This window comes from Homarus americanus, unplaced genomic scaffold (genome assembly GCF_018991925.1).
Source record: "Homarus americanus isolate GMGI-L3 unplaced genomic scaffold, GMGI_Hamer_2.0 scaffold20597, whole genome shotgun sequence".
Classification (NCBI taxonomy): domain Eukaryota; kingdom Metazoa; phylum Arthropoda; class Malacostraca; order Decapoda; family Nephropidae; genus Homarus; species Homarus americanus.
In genome coordinates this window covers 4,283-25,649 of record NW_024749328.1, presented here as the reverse complement: position 1 = coordinate 25,649, position 21,367 = coordinate 4,283, and the positions used below count along the sequence as shown (strand labels likewise).

The 21,367-nt window shown below is 37.5% G+C and overlaps 1 protein-coding gene across 5 annotated transcripts in view; it reads left to right on the top strand.

The window, feature by feature from the left end:
- The window catches only part of LOC121853341 (neuron navigator 2-like), a 79,541-nt gene extending 58,807 nt beyond the window's left edge, over window positions 1-20,734 (top strand). For 4 of the 5 annotated variants that reach the window (XM_042347406.1, XM_042347409.1, XM_042347408.1 and 1 more), the window contains 16 exons: window positions 1,450-1,675; window positions 2,846-3,135; window positions 3,327-3,410; window positions 5,286-5,367; window positions 7,343-7,554; window positions 7,778-8,022; window positions 8,540-8,684; window positions 9,075-9,216; window positions 10,247-10,440; window positions 10,590-10,757; window positions 11,271-11,506; window positions 12,413-12,606; window positions 13,424-13,547; window positions 14,733-15,155; window positions 15,726-15,828; window positions 17,418-20,734. In XM_042347406.1, the coding sequence (XP_042203340.1) occupies window positions 1,468-1,675; window positions 2,846-3,135; window positions 3,327-3,410; window positions 5,286-5,367; window positions 7,343-7,554; window positions 7,778-8,022; window positions 8,540-8,684; window positions 9,075-9,216; window positions 10,247-10,440; window positions 10,590-10,757; window positions 11,271-11,506; window positions 12,413-12,606; window positions 13,424-13,547; window positions 14,733-15,155; window positions 15,726-15,828; window positions 17,418-18,254 (3,687 nt within the window). In that variant the 5' untranslated portion in view covers window positions 1,450-1,467 and the 3' untranslated portion in view covers window positions 18,255-20,734. The remainder of the gene's footprint in view (window positions 1-1,449; window positions 1,676-2,845; window positions 3,136-3,326; window positions 3,411-5,285; window positions 5,368-7,342; window positions 7,555-7,777; window positions 8,023-8,539; window positions 8,685-9,074; window positions 9,217-10,246; window positions 10,441-10,589; window positions 10,758-11,270; window positions 11,507-12,412; window positions 12,607-13,423; window positions 13,548-14,732; window positions 15,156-15,725; window positions 15,829-17,417) is intronic. The other variant, XM_042347410.1, reaches the window with a different exon arrangement.
- The last annotated feature ends 633 nt before the right edge of the window (window positions 20,735-21,367 follow it).

Genomic DNA, 21,367 nt, shown 5'->3' with positions numbered 1-21,367 from the left:
CTGGGTGTAACACTAGACTGGCTGGGAAAGACATTACTCCAGTTAATCCGGTCGGGGTAGTGGTTTTTGTGGGGGGGGACTGCCAAGGCTTAAGTGACCATAGTGATCTTTTGAACCGTCCGGGTACCACAATGATCCCTTGAGATGACATTGAAACCAGCAAAATGTAATATATAACCATTGGGAGCTGTGTTGAATATCCCACCTCAACCTGCCTGTGAAATGTGACACGCCTTGGACTCATTCGTAAATTCCTTACTGTACTAGGCAAGTGTAACGTAAGTATAGGTCACATTGTCAGGGTACACCCGCCTGTGTACATCTCCTAGTTTACCCCAAATAAAAAAAAAAAGTTTACCCCAAAGAAAAACAGAACATGACGTTGACTTGCTAACCAGACAATCCCATCTTGGAACACGTCACGCCATCTCCCTGTAACAGAGCGGACTGGAATTGTTCTGTGTGGTGTGACTGCTTTTTAAACTAGTTGAAGAGATGACATCAGGAGACAAGATGCGACACGAAAATGGCTGGGCCGGTCCATGTACACTGATGGTGGTCGTGACGCATCACTACCAGACCCAGGAAATGTATCCAACTAGGGTCGAGATGGAGTCATATATACCATAGGTCTGATGCCAAGTTTAACAGCTGTTGGGTAAAATCGTGTCCTTAAGAACTCTTGTGTATTTTTAATTATGTATAGTAGTTTGAATTTATCCTAAGTTAATATCCTGGTTTTATTAACGTTATGCAGCAGGATGTAGTGTTTTTGCTCTCATTTTTTAGATATACATAAGCTTACTGTATATAGTAATTGATTAGTTAACAGGTGTGAGTATCGTTTAGAATGATTGGATAATTTTTATTTTAATCGGTTTTTATTGAAATTTTCATAGCTGCTGAATAAAATTTTGTCGGTCCGACTAATTACCCAAACGTAGCCAAATATAGCCGGAATGAAGTCCAATAATGGTCCTACATGAATAAATCGGACTGCTAATCACTTCTCGACTAGTATTTGGTGTCACAAAGTCACAAAAAATTGGTAAACTTAATTTAATCTGAGTTGTGTTGTGTTAGGTTAGGTTAGGTACATGCACTTGATCTATTAACTCAGATTAAAGTAAGTTTTCCAATTTTTTGTGACTTTCTGACACCAAATACTAGTCGAGAAGTGATTGGCAGTCTGATTTATTCATGTAGGACCATTATTTGACTTCATTCCGGCTACATTTGGGTAATTAGTCGGACCCAAGTTTTGTCGGTGGCTGTTGACAGCTTTATTAATTTTCAGAGATTTTTAATTCTCCTATTTGCTATTATAATTTAATGCATCAGAAGTTTAAGAAAGCATTTAGTTTGTGTATAGTTATTATAGATTTTTTTAAAGTTTTAGTATCTGTGATGTTGCTTTGTAAATAAACCTTTATTGTGATGGATCAACAGGTGGGGTCAGATGTGGGCATGACGGAGCTGGGGTACGCCACTTTACCCCGCGGCCCTCGCCTGCCCATCATCCATAATGGCTTTCACAACCACAATGGTCACCTGCCCAATGGTCACCTCCCCAACAGTACCACCACTCCCACCAGCCAAGGTCTTCCCCAGGTCCCCACGCTCGCGGTTAACGGAGGATTGATCAATGGCTGTGTCAGGAACAATGGGAGTCCAGGTCAGTCAATATCTTTCTGTTGTGGTTAACAAGATCAGTTAGCGGTGAAATTGAAAGGGGACCTGCGTTTATTGATTTGAATGTCCATACTATTATTTTTATGTAACTACTCAATTCTATGACCTCTATATATGATGATAATACTATCTAATCTTGAAATACAATTCAGTTCAAACACCTCGTCCATGGGAGAGTTCAACACCGTGACAACTTCACAGTGGGTATTCTGCTCAGAATTGTATCCAGTTGTATTATGCAACTGCAGCTCTCAGCCATTTATTACTACTTGTATATGTTTAAATACTGTAGTGTACACAACACGGACAGGTATAATTAAGTATGTGCAAGGGGTAGGTACAGGGTAAATGATATTGGTTGTCCTTCAGGGAGGAGTAATAATTCAGACGTCAGACTCATAGGAAGGAGCCAATTTGGGGGATTTTCTGTTGAAGAAAGCTTGTTTTTACCCAATGAATAGAGAGAAATAAGTGGAAGAATTGCAACCCTCCTATTATCTGTTTTCTCCTGTTAAAAAAAAATACTGGGTAAATATTCGTCCATTGGCTGTCCTCGTTGTGTTATGGTGTGTTTTACTCAAACCTGACCTTAATTTCTGGTGCGAATGAGAGGTTTTTGAAGAAAAAAAATCATTTGTAACAGAAACAGCAAATTTGCACCAAAATGGCTGTTGGGTTTCAGTAACACACACCATACAACACACACACAAAAACTAACCAAGCTTTTTTTTTTTTTTTTAGCTTACCTGCTACTGTGGTGGAGGATGGTTTCTTGATTTTTTAAATCAGATTTAAATAAATATCGAGCCAAATATTTATTATAGTGCTCCTTCCTGATGCCGGAACACAACACCTAACTTTTAATATGTTTCCACGAGTGTTCAGTATGTTGGGTGTGGATGCCATTTTCTGGATTCACAAAGTTATCACTGTGGTTAACAGTCAAATGTGAGTAACCGAGATCACTCAAACCATTATAAGCCTTCCAGCAGTCCGTATGAATAATGCTTCCTGGAAGAACGAAGTGCAGCCCAGTACAGTTAATAGGTTGAACAGCACAGGCTTCCAGTGTGGTTAGTTAAGAAATAGTATCTCAGGATCAATTCCACATTTTCTTCCTTGGATGTTAATGAAGTTTTGTTGCTATATATAGGTGGACGAGCTGTTCACGATGGATTTGCCACGATACGGTCTGGAGGTGGCAAGAGGGGTCGTGCCCGCAGTACTCCTTCGGTGACAAGTGAAACTCGAACAACTGCCTGCCACCATGGCTGTTGCAATACAGGAGGACGTGCCTGGGCCATGGAGCCACTCTGGGAGGAGAGAGGCATAGCAGAGACACCAGGGGCAGTGCCAATAACCAGAAGAGATCGTTCACAGCTGCCGTGGTGGGAGGTGGCAACAAGACGATCAAAATATCGCTCTTGTCCCGCATTTTCTCAGGTTTGTGGCAAAAATTAATGTAGTTTGAAAGGTGAAGGTAGTGATATAATAGATGCCAAGTTGTAAAGTAGATTACTATACCTGTATGGAACATTCTTCATATTTTATTATGTTGGTACTTTTTGAATTTACTCCTATCTATACAAATAAGGAGACCCAAATTTTATGTGATCTTGTCTTTGTATTGACAGGCCAGTATGGTGAGTGCCCTGGAGCAGACGATGAGCAGCGTGACTGACAAATTAGAACGTCTTGCTTCTTCTCCAGATCTTAAGGTAGGAAATTATTGGGGACTTAACTACTGTACACTATGTGTTTATATATGTTAGCATGGCAGCTTCTTTCTTCAGAATTAGTAAACTGGACTTGTCAGCCTCAGTCATAGGCAGTGTAGGACCTGTAACTAAAAATTGCTAGGTATAATAAACATGGTGTGTGCATCAGAAAATTAAATATGATGAAGCAATAATGACGCATGGAATTTCGTTAATTACTAATAACTGTACAGATGGCGTGATACATATAGAAAGGAAACCTGGACAAGTGGGGATTTGGGAGACAAGTTTGAGAGGAATGTTGGAAGATGATTCACAGGAGATATATGAGAGTCGAGCTTTATGCTGAGTCTAGTCCATAGATATGAAGAATTTGAGCATCATAATTATTTGGTATATTGTTGTGTGTGGCATGAATTGAGGGCGTGATTTCTCTTCATTATTTACAGTTTTATAGTACTGTTCAGTAAGTTACGTTGCCTGTTTCACTTAGTTAAGGAGAGATGATGGCTTGTATGTTTTGTTTGAGTACCATTGTAGAATTGTTAGTGTTTGGTAATACCTGAACAGTAGTGAATTTTCAACCCCTAAGAATAATCCTGTGGCTGGAAAGATTGGTTGAGTATTACTGTACTGTGTGATGTGGTATGATATGGTATGTGTGCACTGAGCTTGCCCTCAGCTACAGCCACCCAACATGTTGTGGAAAATGGCATAAAACATGTCGGCTTTTAGTGTAATACGATAGACCTTTATTTATATGACGTCATTTAAGGGTAGACAAATAACGTGTTGGCTGTGTTAGTGTAAATACAGGTATAGTAATTTTCCCTTGACCTCGTAGCTCATTTTGTCCTTGGCATTTCCAGTTATATTTCTTTATTCCCTTAATAAGCTCTCTAAGTTGAGGAGCTATAGAGGCTGTACAGTAGCTAGAGCTGGAGGGTGGACTGATATTTTTTGAAGTTCCAAATATAAAACTGTGGCAGTGTGGATGAATAAGATGGATCAATTCACAAGTTAGCGGAAGCTGGAGGGGCAAGCAAGAATTTTTGGTAAACATTTGGTGTCTGGCAATGCAATGCTTTTTTAACTCGAAAATTTTTTTTTTGTGTCTGATCAATACTCTACAGTGTGTGTATGTGTGGCAATGTTTGATAAGCGCAGTGTATGGTAGTGTGTGTGTGGCAATGTTTGATAAGCGCAGTGTATGGTAGTGTGTGTGTGTGTGTGGCAATGTTTGATAAGCGCAGTGTATGGTAGTGTGTGTGTGTGTGTGTGGCAATGTTTGATAAGCGCAGTGTATGGTAGTGTGTGTGTGTGTGGCAATGTTTGATAAGCGCAGTGTGTGGTAGTGTGTGTGTGTGTGTGTGGCAATGCGTGTATGTAGTGTGTGTGTGTGTGCAATGTTTGATAAGCTCAGTGTATGGTAGTGTGTGTGTGTGTGTGCAATGTTTGATAAGCTCAGTGTATGATAGTGTGTGTGTGTGTGTGTGTGTGTTTGATAAAGCGCAGTGTATGAGATGTGTGTGTGTGTGTGTGTGTGTTTGATAAAGGCAGTGCATGTAGTGTGTGTGTGTGTGTGTGTGGCAACCAGTGTAAGTGTGTGTGTGTGTGTGGCAATGTTTGATAAGCTCAGTGTATGATAGTGTGTGTGTGTGTGGCAATGTTTGATAAGCGCAGTGTATGGTAGTGTGTGTGTGTGTGTGGCAATGTTTGATAAGCTCAGTGTATGATAGTGTGTGTGTGTGGCAATGTTTGATAAGCTCAGTGTATGGTAGTGTTTGATAAGCTCAGTGTATGGTAGTGTTTGATAAGTAATGTGTATGACAAAACAAATCTTATAACTCGAAAAATTATAAATATGTTGAACAGGAGACAGAAGCTGCAGAGTTGAGAAAAACAGCTGCAGTCTTGCGTCAACAAAGTTCTGCTGTGTGTCAGTCCGTCAACTCAGGTGAGATGGTTTAATTCTTATTATCTTTTTATCCTGATGCATTATATGTAGAGGCTTGAATGTGAGAGTTAATACTGTATGTTATTTATTTAATCTATACAGGGCAAATTTTGTGTTCTAGATCATTGCAAAGAACATTATTCTTCACAATGATTATACAGTACTTTATTCCTCATGATTTTTTGGTTCCTGCTTATTGCACGGTTTCAAATATAATGCAGTAATCACTTAGGGCTCTCATATACTGTACAAAAATGATCCTTTACTGTATAATGTAATCCATTTGAAGACTTTTGTGATTTTGTTGCTAATACAATATAAAGTACTGTACCCGAGTTCTTTCAAGTGAGACACTAAACTTTCTTGTATGACAGTTTGGAGGCTGACCTAATACTATGGTGAGACTGTGTTGTGGTGACTGTTCTTGATGTAGTAGTGTGAATACGTTGTACCATTTACAATTAATTCAGAGTTTTGATCTTGCTGGAATTAAAACATGAATTCCTACTTCTGTGCAGTTAGTTAGGTAGAGCAAACATGGAGTGTATGGAGGGCAGATGCATCATGCAGCACATGTAGGGCCCATTCATTGTGCATTTTGACCAGTGTTGTGTACAAGGAGAGTAGATATGGTTTACAGTACATTTAAGGCATTTATGTTGTACAGTACAGTATGTGTAGGGCAGATACAGTATTATGTACATATAACTCAGGTTTGCAGCACATATAAGGTATTGTTATTTAAAGGAGCATCATTGTTCCGTATTATTGTGGTTACAGTGATCTGGGGTGTACTATATAGGTATTCAGTATTACCATTGAATGTAGTATTTTTAGCTGGGTGATTTAGTTAGTTTTCTCCAACACAAGCACACACATGCACACGTTATGTACCCGTATATGTTTGTGTGAGGATAATTACAAAGTACAGTAATGCAAATTCTGTAAAAAATTTGCTTTTGGGGAAATTTAAACCAATTGTGTATATACTGTACTAACAATCATCTACTGTAGTAACACTTGCTCTGCACCATAACTAAGCTGTCCCATTACGAACTCAATGTATCCAGCCTGATCTTACCTACACTGATAACACTTCCTGCTTTGTCCTAATTTACTAAGTTTAAATTTTTTTTTTTAATTAAAATATGTCTGGTTCACCTTTGTTGCCAATTTTCTGCTCACTTTCTTTTGCCGTATTTGCCAAAAATCTTTTACTAATGAAGTCTTGACTGGCATATTATCCATAAAGTGCACACTAGAGTTTCTTTAAATATTACTTTATTTACATATGCTTATACAAACAGTAAGTACATATTCTCTCAATAGAAATTTTCCCTCATACCTTTACTTTATGTCATTTAGTAAACATCTCGGTATCACATGATGCTGCTGAAGAACTGAACATTTTTGTTTGGTTGTCATAAAGATGATGCTTCCATCATAGACTTACTGTGGAGTGAGTGAGGGAAGATAGTGAGAGGTAAGGGGCAACAGGTAAAGATAAAGAAAAGAAACTTGTAGTCATGTATAGGGTAAAGTTTAGTTAGTGAAAGTAAGGTTGATGGTTAGAGGTATGGTAGAGTCAATACTCAGAGCAAAGAGCCAAAACTGGGAGTAAGATGTGTCCTTGTTTCATCAGTGTTGCTTCCCTGAGTCACTGAGGTCATTCCGTAACCACCCAAAGATGTTCATTTCAAGAATTATCATCGTGAAATCTCTATTTAACGGACTGTACTGTATATAGAGAAGAAAGTCCATTATACAGTATGGAGGTTTTACTGTAGAACACTCTTATAACCCAAATATTTAAATTTTGGGGCATTATTTTTAGAAGAGGTACTGTACTGTACATCATAATGGAGTATATCTGTTGAGAGGCTGTTTCTGGTCACCTTGTACCATAATAGAAAAAAAGGCTTACAAGAGTGAGATGAAAGTTTTAGTGTTTTTAACTAACGAGTCTTTCTCTCAGGATACTTCGGCATGGAGCGCCAGTTATCGTGCGACAGTGTGTCGAGCGTCACCTCTACAGTCAGTGGAGCTTCCCTGTCATCTTACGCCTCGCTAGGGTCCCGGTCGCTTAGTGCCACACACACGCCACACTACAACCCCCATAACCTTAGTCACACACAGTCGGATAGCCTTAACCCCCCCAACCAAGCTAAGCTTAAAAAGAGAAGCTGGGTAAGGAGCTTCAAGCTTCAAGATTTTATTAACTTGAATGATTTGCTTATGTTGTACAAAACTCTAGCCTTTGTATGTATAAAAAGAGGTTTGTAAAATATTAAATACTAACAAATTCTTGACCTGTAGGTGTTGTGAAAACTTTGTGGCATCTTTGAGAATAATTGTAAATAGACTCCGCGACTTCTTACGGCACCAAGAACATGAGCTTATCAATTTTCAGCTGAGGAGTTCCTTCCGAAGAGCGTTTGGGAGACACGGGAGGAAACGAAGTAAACAGACGGGAGAAGGAAATCCCGATGAAATTCCACAAGAGTTACCACTGCACCACACTGTCAATGCTGCTGTGAGACACTTGCCTCCACCGCCTCCATCATCACAGTCCGTGTTGGTACAGCAGCAACAGCGCAACCAAATACTGGGAACATTACAGAGGAAACAATCACTTCTGAAGCAACAAAAGCAACAGTAAGCTCGTTAACATAGCACAATAAATGATTATTTGTATTGTGAATTTTTTCAGTATACAAAAGACCCTCAATGTAACACAAAACTTGGACAGATAATTGTCTCACAAACTTAAGGTTCTCACAGCTGGTTGATCATCTTTTCTTTGATGTCACGCCTTAAATAGCAAATATTGATTGCCCTGTTCATAAAGTTTACAGTGCCAAGAAATAAATTAGGGATGATTCCATTCTTTTAAATATAATAGGACAAGATTATTAAATTATTAAATTTGTTGATAATAACTGGTGTGTGTTATATACTAAAGAGGTTGTTGTGTGGCTGTTGTAACCTTGTAGTACAGCTGTGTTCTCTCTTATTGTATTCAGTGTGGAAAATTCTATCAAACTATATTGAGATGAAAGTCTGTTGTATTGAGGGTTTATTAGATGTGAAACCCCCATGTAACGGACTATATGGAGAGAGAGTCGTGTGAGGAAGTGTTAAAATCTCTAATCCTATGGTTCCTTGTTATCAGGGGTGCTTTGAAGGAGAGTGAACTACTGGCCCAACTGAGGCAAGAGGCTACGGAAAAAGAGCGAGTTTTGACAGATTGCCGGCTGGAGGTCCTGTCTGCCCAGCACCAGTTGCAGGCCCAGGCTGACACAATTGCAAGACTCCAAGTAAGTCACTGCCTCTTAATATGTTGTGCACTGCTTCAGTAACATTTCCAATTTTAAATATTCCAGGGTTGAATTGATAAGATGTGCATAGCTAGTGTTAATATATTGAAGTAATATTTCTTTGGTGTACAATACAGCTGTACCCCAGTAAATGAGCACATTATACAGTGTATCTTACCAGCTTTTAACAGTGTTTTAATATGTACAGTAGAGTCAATTAATGTATGAATAGTCAATTGGACATGTGAACAGATCTGTTTTTATCTCTGAAAGTTTATAAGTTAAATGTTGGTAAGTAGAAGAACACCTGTACAGTATTAACAACAGTTTGTGTACAGTAATAGGTATTCTTTGAAGCAGTGTGTGAAATAATGTCCATATATAATATAGGCAGAGGTGACTGGTTTGAGGGAGGAGAATGGGCGGTTGGTGTCTCTGGTTCGGGGACAGTGTGGAGCTGCGGCTGACTCTCTCCTAACCCCACTGACGAACACATTCACATCTCTTACCCTTTCTCATGCCAGTGTTAATGGTAAGTTCCCATTGTCATCTGCTAAAATGAACTAACAGAACTAGTATTTTTTCATCTGTTTTTGTTTTGAATGTTAAATGATGAATTACGTTATGTTATCGCTGTTCCTTCTTGTTTTTTATATGATGAACAGGTTCCGTTCCTGAGGACATAGTTAAGTCGGAAATGTATTAAATCGGAACACATACTCTATATGCACTATATCATAGCCTAAGTCCTTTTATGCATCTTGAATCACTTAATTTAAGAGAAAAGAAGAAATTGAATGACAAAATACAGTAAAGGAAAGTAAAAATTAAAGTTTAGCACTTAAACACTTACACTGAAACCTGGGGCTGGCTGATCTTCCACCCATATCACTAACCCTTTTCATTTCAGTTAACAGTCTACTTCTTTGTTTTGTTATCACAGTTGAGTCCATTGGTGTAGATCCTTTTACGTGATCAAAAATTTAATGTTTGTCTTTCAAAATTATTCCGATTGTTGGCCGACTGAAGCCCAATGCTTTACCAATGACTGAGGGCGTTTTGCCTTTTTCAGAGCGTTTAATTGCATCAACTTTCACTTCCATTGTTATAGTTTTCCTTTTCCTGGATGCACTACTATCACTTGCATTTGGGAGCCATGATCAGGGCAGAAAAATAGAGTTAATAAGCGTAAAACAACAGTTTGCACTTGATCACACACATTGCTGGGCTGAGGGTTAGGCGCACTGACACTCCCCCAAGGCACATGGCTGGGTGACGCATTACTTCCCATCCATCGCTCCGCCTTGCCGTTACGCCACGCAAACTAGTTCTTGTAAGTTAATACTACGAACCAGTTGTACCTATGTCGGATGCTTAAAATAACTGACCTTATGGGACCCCGCGTGTATCGGCGGACGTTTGTAACTCGGGGACCCCCTTGTATCCATTTTTTAAATTTAGCTTCAGGGAAACTTGACAGGATTTTCTTTAGTGATTACATTTGTATTAGAAATCTTACATGACCTTTGTGGAGTGAGCAGACCATTGAAAATTTCCCTTAGGAGGTAACACATCACCCCGAGAAGAAGGCCGTCGTGTAAAAGTGGTCGTGGTGAATCAGCCCGACTTGACATCGATTCATAATGCTGCTGCTGTTGCCCTCGATCCCAACAACTCTACTCACATTGGCAACATTAATGTGGAGTCTAAGACAACTTGGGAAGAACTTGACACATTGATGAGCAACTCACTAAAGGTAAACAAATATAATCATAACATTCAGTACTGTTTCCTCACTTGTTAACTTTATTGCTCACCTCCAGAATAATAGTTGTCCATCAATATGTATTAGGGAAGACACTGGCTGTAGAATGATAACCTCACGTTGCCTCTCTTCCCAACAAGGATTATTGGAATAGGGTGGATCCAGTCTCTGCACTTGGATTAGACCCCGACTCTGTTCTCTGTTATCGAGTGGAAGATGTGGTACGTTCTTCTGATCTTCCCCGCCCTGAGCTATTGCCTTATGGGTATTGTGTTGGTGATGTTGATGCCCTCCATGTGTGGCTCAAGGTAAAGTACTGACATATTGTAAATTATATTCTATAGTATTTTAAGTACCCTGTGCTGTACATGAGGTGTTTAGAATAGCAAGGCCGTTTATGCTGAATTGTTCGGTTTCCCATATTCTGTGTCAGTCCTTATCCCTAGCATTCCTCTATTAGATGATGATGTCAGGCAACGTGGATACGTACAGTACACCTCCAGCACTGTACAATCCCCATAAGAAAATGAAGGACAGAAAACATGCAGTACAGCCTGAAAACTGAACCGAGTTGAGATATTCAGAGTTGCGCCCTTGCTGTCGTATACGTCTCGTATGTTCAAATTTGGCTGGAGAATTGTTTAGTACAGTACATGTTTTATAAGCTCTTTCTTGATGTTTTTTCTTGTTGTCTTTCACCATTTTCTTCCTTTCTTTGAGATTTCTGTACAACTTGATTTCACCCCATACAAAAGTGGGAGAAGAGGAGAAAAGTTAGTCCAACAACTTTTTCATTACTTGTCTGTATATGTCTTCATCAGGGCGGACATCATAAGAAGGATGGAGAGACTATTGGCAGTGTATCAGCTGCCTCCTTCACTAGTGTTACACCAGCTACCTCTCTCAAGCGCCTGGCTAGTCTCTTGGTAGAGCACCGCCGCCTGGTTCTTGCTGGACCTCCGGCGGCAGGGAAGACGTCACTAGCTCGCACCCTGGCACAGTTCTTTGTTGTGAATTCGGGTCGAGAATTGAGTGAAGATGCCATCAAAATATTCAAGTGAGTTACCTTGCTTGTTATATATAAAGAGAAATTGTAAATACTTTTTTTGGTTACTACTTTGTGTGTGTGTGTGTGGTCTAAATTTTAAATTATGTGAAATATTTACAAATACAGTGTATGATGCAAATGTTGCCATGGGATGCGACCACCCGCCACATTGTAAATAAGTACTGTAAATAAAAATTTTGAGATGTCATTTAGACAGGTACAGGTAATTATACAGATATCAAATTGCAGAAAACAGATCCATAATCAACTTGTTCAAGAGTACTGTGCTGTACTAAGAAGTGTTTAAATTTTGATTGGGGCAGATAATGAAAAAGTGAGGTTTTGTTTGCTTTTCCCTCGGGAGGTGTCCCTAAAATTTGTAAGGGCTAGAGCCCCTATTATTTCAGATTATGGATTTTTTTTACTGTACTACAATAGTACAACCCATTCATTATGGGCATTCTACAAATGGAAGGATCTGCCTTTGGCAGTTGACTGTGGACTTTCTATAATGGTAACCCATTGTGACAAAAATGTTATACTGAAGGTGCTCACAAAATTCAGACCAGTTGCATTGAATGGATTAACAAGTTTTAATGTGTGTTTGACACACACATCATGAGATCTGACAGCCTTGCTCTTGGTACTTCAGAGCAAACTGAGATACTTTTATGTGGTGACAGGAGGTGACCATAATAACCAAAAGGTGAAGGGGCCAGAAACCTCAAAAACAAGAGAGGTGATGTAGGTGGGACTGGGAAGATTGCCTCTGTAGAGGAATTCACACAATATTACAATATTAATACTGTTTCTCTTCTTTTCTCAAAGCTGCAACCCTCCTTAATTTATTTTTTTAAATTGACAGTGGTTTATTAAAATATTTAGGTGATTGTGTTATATTTGATCTTTTCACAGAGTCAATGGTACAAACACCCTGGAACTGTGTCAGCTGCTGTCAAGCATGTGGCCACGTGGCCTTACTTCTGGTCGTTCAGCTTCCTCTCTTTCCTCTGCCTCTACCTGTAACAGTGTCTCGGCCTCTTCCATCACCACAGACAACATCCAGAACCTGCCTGCTGTTATTATTCTCGATGATCTTCATACAGCTGGTGAGTTGACAGTTAACTGCCTTTTGTTTTACTCAACAACAAATTTGACCTGAAGTTGACTGTGTCAAAAAAAATAAAAAAATTGTAATACATGAACAAAATTAGATATGTCCTTGAGATAGCTGTAGTCTACTCTTTTTTTTTTCTTGGTCTTTCTATTTTATTTGTTTTTTAATCTTTTTAATGGGTGCACTATAGGACAGGTCACACTCTTAAGTTAATGGTGATTGTATCTTGGTGCATCCACCATCAATGTACAAGTAGTCCTAGAATCCTTTTAAATCCACAAGAGTTAAAAGAAATACTGTACCGGTGTTGTACTTAAATATTTTTTCATTAACTTTCCCACATTTCTCCTTTATGATAGAGCTTCACCTTTTTGTAAAACTTTTACTGTCCCAGATATTGTTATTCTCTGGACTTATTTTTTTATTTTATTTTTTTTTTTGAGAATATTGTATCTTAATTTAGGGGTAATGCATTTACCAGGTATCTCATGGTGCTGCATTCTCATATAGTGCCTGGCTTGTTAGCCAGTCTAATTTGCAAGGGAATATACACAGTTGTTATTCACACTTTATTTTAAAAGAACCTGGAACAGCTAACATCTGCATTCGGGCAAAGTTGCTGTGTGGAGAGTTGTCCTGACTTTCCACTTATATATATTATAATCATCTGTCAGTTCAACTCTCCACATGTTAATGGACATAATCATGAGGGATTCTTATAAGCAGCATAATTAAACCACTCCACCATTTTAGTCACCTTTAACATCAGATGTTTCTGCTTATTTCATTATCATTTATGTGCCTGGCAGGTGGTGTGGTAGAGACCCTGCAGCGTTGTCTCCCAGTCACTGTCCACACTGGCCCAGCCATCATTGCGACCTGCTGCCCCACGGCGGCTCTCTCCACGCGTCTGCACATTCATTGCAACTTTAGGCGAGTATACTTTTTAGTTCTTATATGATAACTAAATCATTGTCACTATTATAAATGCAGGGATGTGGATTTCTTACCGTAGAGTTCTGATATCTTCACACTGGTTACTCACCCAGGAGATTATGGTGTATCACTACGTTGAATTTCACTCAACTTAAGGTATTCGGTGTGTTGTACACTTATGAATGAATTCCATTAATTTCCAACATCCATCTAAGTTATTTATTATACCTTGTCTTAACCAATCAGTTGTTACCTTTAGTAATCGTAAGGTAAGGATCATAGATACGGACGGGCAGATAATTGCACTTACATTTATTTGACACAACTCCGTACACTGCACTTATAATTTGTATGGACAGGTCAGTCATTCACATTCACGCACAATATCGTAAATTTATAAGGAAGGGTTTGTCAACCTGGAGAATTAACCGTTAAATTTACTAGGCTGGCCTGGAGTGCTCTTGTAGCAAACAGGCCTTCAACAATAATAACTTTTTCTTGCAGGAGATATTAACTTAGTTGCTAGACTTAACAACAATCTTGGGGATTTGCACACACACAATCGTAGCACTTACAGTCCTGATGGTGTGGAGCAGGAGGTCTTTACTAAACCATGGTCTAAAGCCTACTGGCTAAAATGTGGGTTTGGGGGCGAGTGAGACGTTTATGAACAAAGCAACACTGTCTCAGCCCCCGCCCGATAGATGGCTCACATACCCACTAATGGAACGGTGTTGGAGTCATGCCTCGCTGGGCATGCTATCTCGAGTAAACAAACAAAGGCAGTAGGGTTACTTTGTAGGACCAACCAACCCATGACAATCCTAGATACAAGTATAGTCCTTTGTTTAGCTAGTTTCATCATTGTTTTACTGAACCCAGGTACTTTACTGCAAGTAGATATCCACAAATGAAAATCTAAAGTGGTGGTTGAAGTAATTTCAGTAGTTGCTTAAATTATGTGACCAAGTTAGGTGAATAGAAGATTATTATACTGTATTGTGATGATGAAACGTTAAGGTTTGAACTAATTATGCAACATAAGTACCTTGTCCTATGTTCTAATTACCTAATTGTCTACCTTAATTACGTAATATGGATTTCCATACCCCAAGACATTTTTATTTTAATGTGGAAAATTTAAAAAAAATTTGTTTGCAACTGATTTATTATATTTTTCAGATGGGCTTCACTTAGCACCCAACAGGAACCAGTGAGAGGTTTATTGGGTCGAGTGCTACGCCACAGGGTTGTTGCTGCTGAGGTAGCCGCTAATACTAGACTCCCAGACGCCCACCACCTCGCTGAATGGTTAACCCGTCTATGGCTTCACCTCAACACTGTGCTGTCTGGTCACTGTGGATCACATGAGGTTGGCATTGGCCCAGGTTTACTGATGGATTGCCCCCTTGGACAAGAAGAAACTCAGGCATGGTTCACCGAGGTTTGGAACACCCGGCTGGTTCCTTGCATCAAAACAACCGTCCGGGCATCAGCATCTACAAATTCTGGCATGCTGGACACCTGGACTGACCCTCTAGATTGGGTTCTTGCAACATATCCCTGGCCTAACAATGCTGCATGTGGTTCAGATCAACTTACAAGGTCTGTGGATTGAAATAGATCTTGTAGCCAAACTGAGTAAAATAGAAAAATATATAAGAAGCAGTAGTGAGTAGATGATTAAGGAATAAAGCATTACAATAAGTAATTGAATTCCACTGGTTAGCCACTCATGTTCCAACACCCTACTGACCCCACTGACCAATATTATATACATTAATATTCCAACACACTGGTAGTAAAAAAGGAAGGGTGGGAGTATTATTTTAGTTTTTCATTATTATTTAGAAATAATATTAATGCTTTGAACATATTTTGTTCAACTTTATATCAAACTCTGGGATACTAATCACATCAGCATTCCCATAGTCGGTATCTTGAGTCAGCATATTGCCACTGCTTCACAGAGCAATCCTGGGAACCATAATAAAGTTTTTGCTTTTAAAATGTTGTTTTTATAAACTCATCAGGTCCATAAACTAAAGTTTCATAAATTGGGGGCTACCTGTATTGGTAATCCAACATCTCGCTTGGTAACTTACAGTTTAACACACCAGTACCTAGCTATTTGTATTCTAACAAACCAGTGACTAACCATTTGTATTTCAACAGAATCCCAGCTTCAGACATGAGTCAACAGGACACTACTGGTGTACCATCCAGTAGGACCATGTCTCCAAGACGCCATTATGTTCCACTCTCAGCCCGTCAACAGGTATACTGTACTGTATGATATTCGATTGTTGTAAAATACTTTTAGGATCTTGAATGTATTTTACTTACTCTATTTATTATAAGTTTATATACATTGTGTGTTGTTGCATTTAAGACTCTCGGGAATTTGTTTTTCCAATAGAAGTGTAAAATTTACTTTTATAATGGAGGTATGGGAAAATGTGACTTGATTTATGAAAGGTTTTGCAGGAAAGGATCCTTTCCTAGATCAGGGAATGCTTGTACAGTGGGGTATGCTATAACGAATCTAATTGGTTCTAGAACCTTGTTCGTTATAGCATTCGTTCGTTATAGGATTAATCCGTTCCAGGCCCCCAAATACAACCACTTAACACTGAAAAATATAATATAAAATTGTAAAAAAGTGCATAAATATGCATCTAAACCCCTGAAATAAAGAATATCATTAATACTTGTAATAAAAAGCAATAAATTATTAAAAAAAAAAAATTTAAATAATGTTCGTTGTAGGAGTTTCGTTCGTTATAATTCTCAATTTTATAGGTAAACCCGTTCGTTATAGGAATATTCGTAGTAGGATCCGTTCGTTATAGCATACCCCACTATATATGATAGTTACGCCTACAAATTCCTTCATTCAACTATTAAACATTATATTTCTGTATCCCAGCATTTCATGTGATTAAAAGGTACAGTAATATGTCCGTTAGCTGGAATCCCTCTTAACCCTAACTCCCCGATAGCCAATTTTTTTATTTCTCCAAAAATAGTTTCCAAAGCCGGAATTTTCCAGGAAATTCCGACTTTGAGAACAATTTTCCAAGGGGCACATGTTCTGGAAAATTATGCTAAAATTTTCCCAGTACCTGGAAATTTCCAGAAAATTCTGGGGATGGGTTTTTTTTCTGGGATTGACAGGAAAATCAGGTGCATTTTTCAGAAATTTTGAGAAAATTCTGGGGATTTTTCCAGGTTCGAGAGGTGATGTAATGCGCAATTTCTAGAACTTCCGAGAACATCTTTCCATTACAAGGAAAATTCCGGGGATGAGGGATTTTTTTCCGGTTTTGAGAGAGTTGTCTTAATACCCGGAAATCTCTCGTTCCCGGAAGTGCTCTGCACCAATTGTTCCAGCTAACAGAGATATCGCTACTAATAACTACTACTTAGGGAGTTTCACAGAAAGTACAGGTGCTCCTCTACTTAAGAACGTTCAACTTACAAACTTTCAGAGATGCAAACATCATTACTGAAGGGGGTTACCTGCCAGAACAGGTGTTTAATGTGGATGAGACTGGATTATTTTGAAGAAAATCCCAGATAGAATAAACATTACCTAAGAGAAGAAGAATGAGTCAGGTTTTAAGGCTGTATTAAAGGGTATAGCTGTACAAAATATCCATAATCTTTTAATTTTTTACAATATGTTTGGTATCTACAAGAGTAAAGTTGGACTTACAAACAAGCCTCAGGAACGTAACTTGTTCGTAAGTAGAGGAGCACCTGTAATAACATCCATCCATGATGCCCTACATCCTCCTCTGAATGAAAAGTATCAATATCCCATAAGGAAACTTCTTGCTAATTTCCTCCTATTTTTGTTTGCAGAATCAGAAATTTGAGTCTGTGTATGCTGTACCTCAGTTACTGCCTCAAGTGCCTGTAATTATTGGAGGAGGAACACAAGGAACAGGCCAGACCGTGTCAATTTCTCAAAGAAATAATAAGACCTGCAACAGTAACCAGATTATGTCATCCCATATTAATGATATTCTAAACAAGACAGAAGATATACAGACAATCTACAGCAACATTGGTAGTGAGAGTTATGTAATGGCAACTGTGCGAAGAGGAAGTGACAGCAGTGCCTGTATGAACCAGGTCAGATCACTAGCAAGTTTAATTAGTAATGGTGGTAGTGGAGGTGAAATCACAGTCACACCTGGTCCAGATAATAACCGTAAATTTTCAACATGTACAGTAGGGAGGACCAATAGTAATAACATCAATCAAACAGGATTTATTAAGCCTCAGAATAAATTAGCATCCCCAAGAGAAAATGAATGCAATGCCAAAAACATGAATGAAGATGAAGGACTGTTATCCAGTGAAGATGAGTCAATGGAAAGTGATAACATCATGATGGAGCAAGTTCATAACGAAAAGACATTTAGAGTGCAAAATCAAAATGATTGTATTAGTACTGAGGCAGACACAAGCCCAGTAGAATATATTTCTCAAGTCAGTAATGACAAGGACAAAGTTGCTATGGAGACTGAACCTCTCCTTAACAGAAAACCTCAGTCTCTTGATGTTCTTGCTAAAAATGCCATAAATGCTATTGGTTTTGGTCCTGAGTGTGTGAGGATTATTCGTGCTGTGGGGCCAAAACAAGACCTGAAAGGCATGGCACAAGAGTTAACAACCACTTTTAAGCCTGTTTAATCTTCCATAAGCCAATAAGGTCAGTTTTATTGGCTCACAACTTGTATTTTAAAAGATTTTCATACCTCGTGGTTGCTATGGAGATCTTATCAGTCACAAATTAAGAGATCTGAGTATCGTAATGTAGGTCTGACTCGGGAGAAACATTACTTTTTTATTTTTTTGAAAGGATATTTCTTCCTCCAAACTTTACTTATTTTACCATTTGCTAATCATTTTCATTTTATACCTAATATGAAGTATATATACAATGGTCATTAACCACTAAATAGCAGCTAAGGAGTCCCTCTCCCCCCTCACATAAATGGAATGCAAGGAACATGAAATGTCCACTGATGGTGGCTGCTGTTTAAAGATTAATCAAGACTTACAGCAATAATTTTAGCACCATTTCTTTCAAAGTATCATTTTGCTTTACATTATATTCATAAGGAAAGAGTTAATTAGTGATGTATTTAATGGACATCACCATACCAGTAACTTTTTAAAACCAATTCAGTGTTTTGCGTTATGTTAGTGTTACTTCTGAAATTTCATTAAATCTAAATGGTCAGAACAATGTAGTGTAAACTAGAAGCTTGCCCGAGTCCATAATAGTAGTGGATATAAATAAAGAGTTAAGGTATTACAATTCACTATGTGTTAGACCTGGTGGTGATTCCCCTACCAAAGTAATGAAAAGCTGGCTTTTGTCTTTTAAAACTGGGTCCTCTTTTTCATAATTTTATTATGAATTTATGTAGAACCTAGTTCATGATTTTACAATTTAATTAGTCATTTTAAGTCAGTCATTATATTGACACCCTAGTTTATTATATAAACATGGTACTTTACCAAGGTTATAATAACTCCACATAAAACTACAAACTCATTTTATGTAGATTCATGATGCCTTGCCATGTAATTAAGACATTAACCTTGAAGACTCAGACATGTAGGTAAAATTGCAGACAATGAATTTGCAATATTCTTTTGATTTTTGACTGATATTCTCTGAACCTTGACTCTATTCACCATTATTAATTGTAGACATGTAATTTATACACAAGATATTTTGTCGGGCCAAATTTCTATAATTTTTTTTTATTTCCTGTACATAGTGTAGATAACAATGACCTACAACATACTGGTACTTATAATAACATATAATGTTTGCATGTACACAAGTAGTGTCATGTAAGGAAAATTTCAAATTAAGCCATTTTTGTACATGTTTACAAAGGGACCCTTTAGTTTACCTGTCTCCCAGCCAAACCAAACCAAGGGGCATCCCTGCTCCTCTGACTCAGAATAGTTTGTACTCAGTCCCCTCTATACGATCATGGCAACATAAACTCATCTATCCACTGCTTAGGGTAAGTGGAACTACATTACTGTATTTTTGGTGTTTCTCAAATCATTATTTATTGTTTGCCGTAAGATTCAGACAATCGGCTTTTTCGGACAGGTGGTCTCCCCTATTAGTCCGGATCTTTGTGGGTTTACTGTGTTTATATTATTAGCTATAATTTTTACTACACTAAATAATCAAGATACTAGACATGGAGTTGGGGGCAGAAACACATCATGAAGTGACTCAAGCCAAAGGGCGAAATTTGTACATCACAAAAGCTGAGAAGAGACTGGGAGGCTCTCATGTGTGTGAAAAATAAATACCTATTTTGGCAACATAATCTAGCCAGGCCTGCCATTTTTATTCAGATAGGCCTGCAAAAGATCAAAATGTCATATTACATGATCTGCGTTAAAATAAAATTGAAGCTCCCTCATAGCTGCAGGATTTATGTTAAACAAAAGTTTTGTATAAAGTTAAATAGTACTGAGCATTGCTCATCTTTGAAACAATCATAAATAGTTTGTAGTTAGACAATTAAACAAAACAGATATTTATTGTATATAAGATTTCTTGCCATTTACTCAATTTAAACCAGCTGAGACTAAGTCAATTGCATACTCATACACCAAAGATTTGGACTTGTAAAACTATTTTTAGACCTTTGTACACACCCATTATATTCCAATTATTGAATTTGTTATAATATTGCAACATTAATTGGTTACCTATGCAAATAAATCACCGCAGGTGCATATGATCCATGTATGAGCTGATAACTAAATAGGTAACAAGAAAACATAAAAGCGCTTGGGAATTTTGTGTTTTCTTGGTTCCTATGTGGTTATCAGGAATTCAGCATATACATGGTTACCTATGTATAGTAATTAACTTTTAGGAAAGAAATCTGATTACCTTTTCAGGCAAAATTAAAATAGCCCAAATAAATTGTGTTTTGCGATATGATGAAGATGAAAATCCCACGAAAATTCTCAGGTTTATTATGGATTGATCAAAAGGGAAAATAAACTAAACATGTACAATGTTTAAAAAAATTGTATAAATATAAAAAACATTTGTTATTTAAATAACTGTTTATCACCATACATATCCAAAGAATATTTTGTAATAAAATCAAAGTGTAAAATTGTTTTATTTTTAACCCATACTGATGATCCCAACATAACTAGATTGCTAGTAAGACCGGAAGGATCACTAAGACTAGCAGCCTCGCTAAAGTTCGCCTGGAAAGGCTGAGCCTGGTACTGAGATCAATAATAAAAGAGTTAGGAAGAGAAAACTTAACTCTGGCCTGCATGCTGAGAGTAAGCAGTAAACCCAGGGCGGAAACCCGAAAAGTTTCGTGAACGAACATGAGAAGAGGGAGACGGATGGTCACATTTACCATGGTACTTATCACAACACTTGTACAGTAAGAGATGGGGGTTTATATATATATATATATATATATATATATATATATATATATATATATATATATATATATATATATATGTATATATATATATATATATATATATATATATATATATATATATATATATATATATATATATATATATATATATATATATATATATATATATATATATATATATATATATATATATATATATATATATATATATATATATATATATATATATATATATATATATATATATATATATATATATATATATATATATATATATATATATATATATATATATATATATATATATATATATATATATATATATATATATATATATATGTA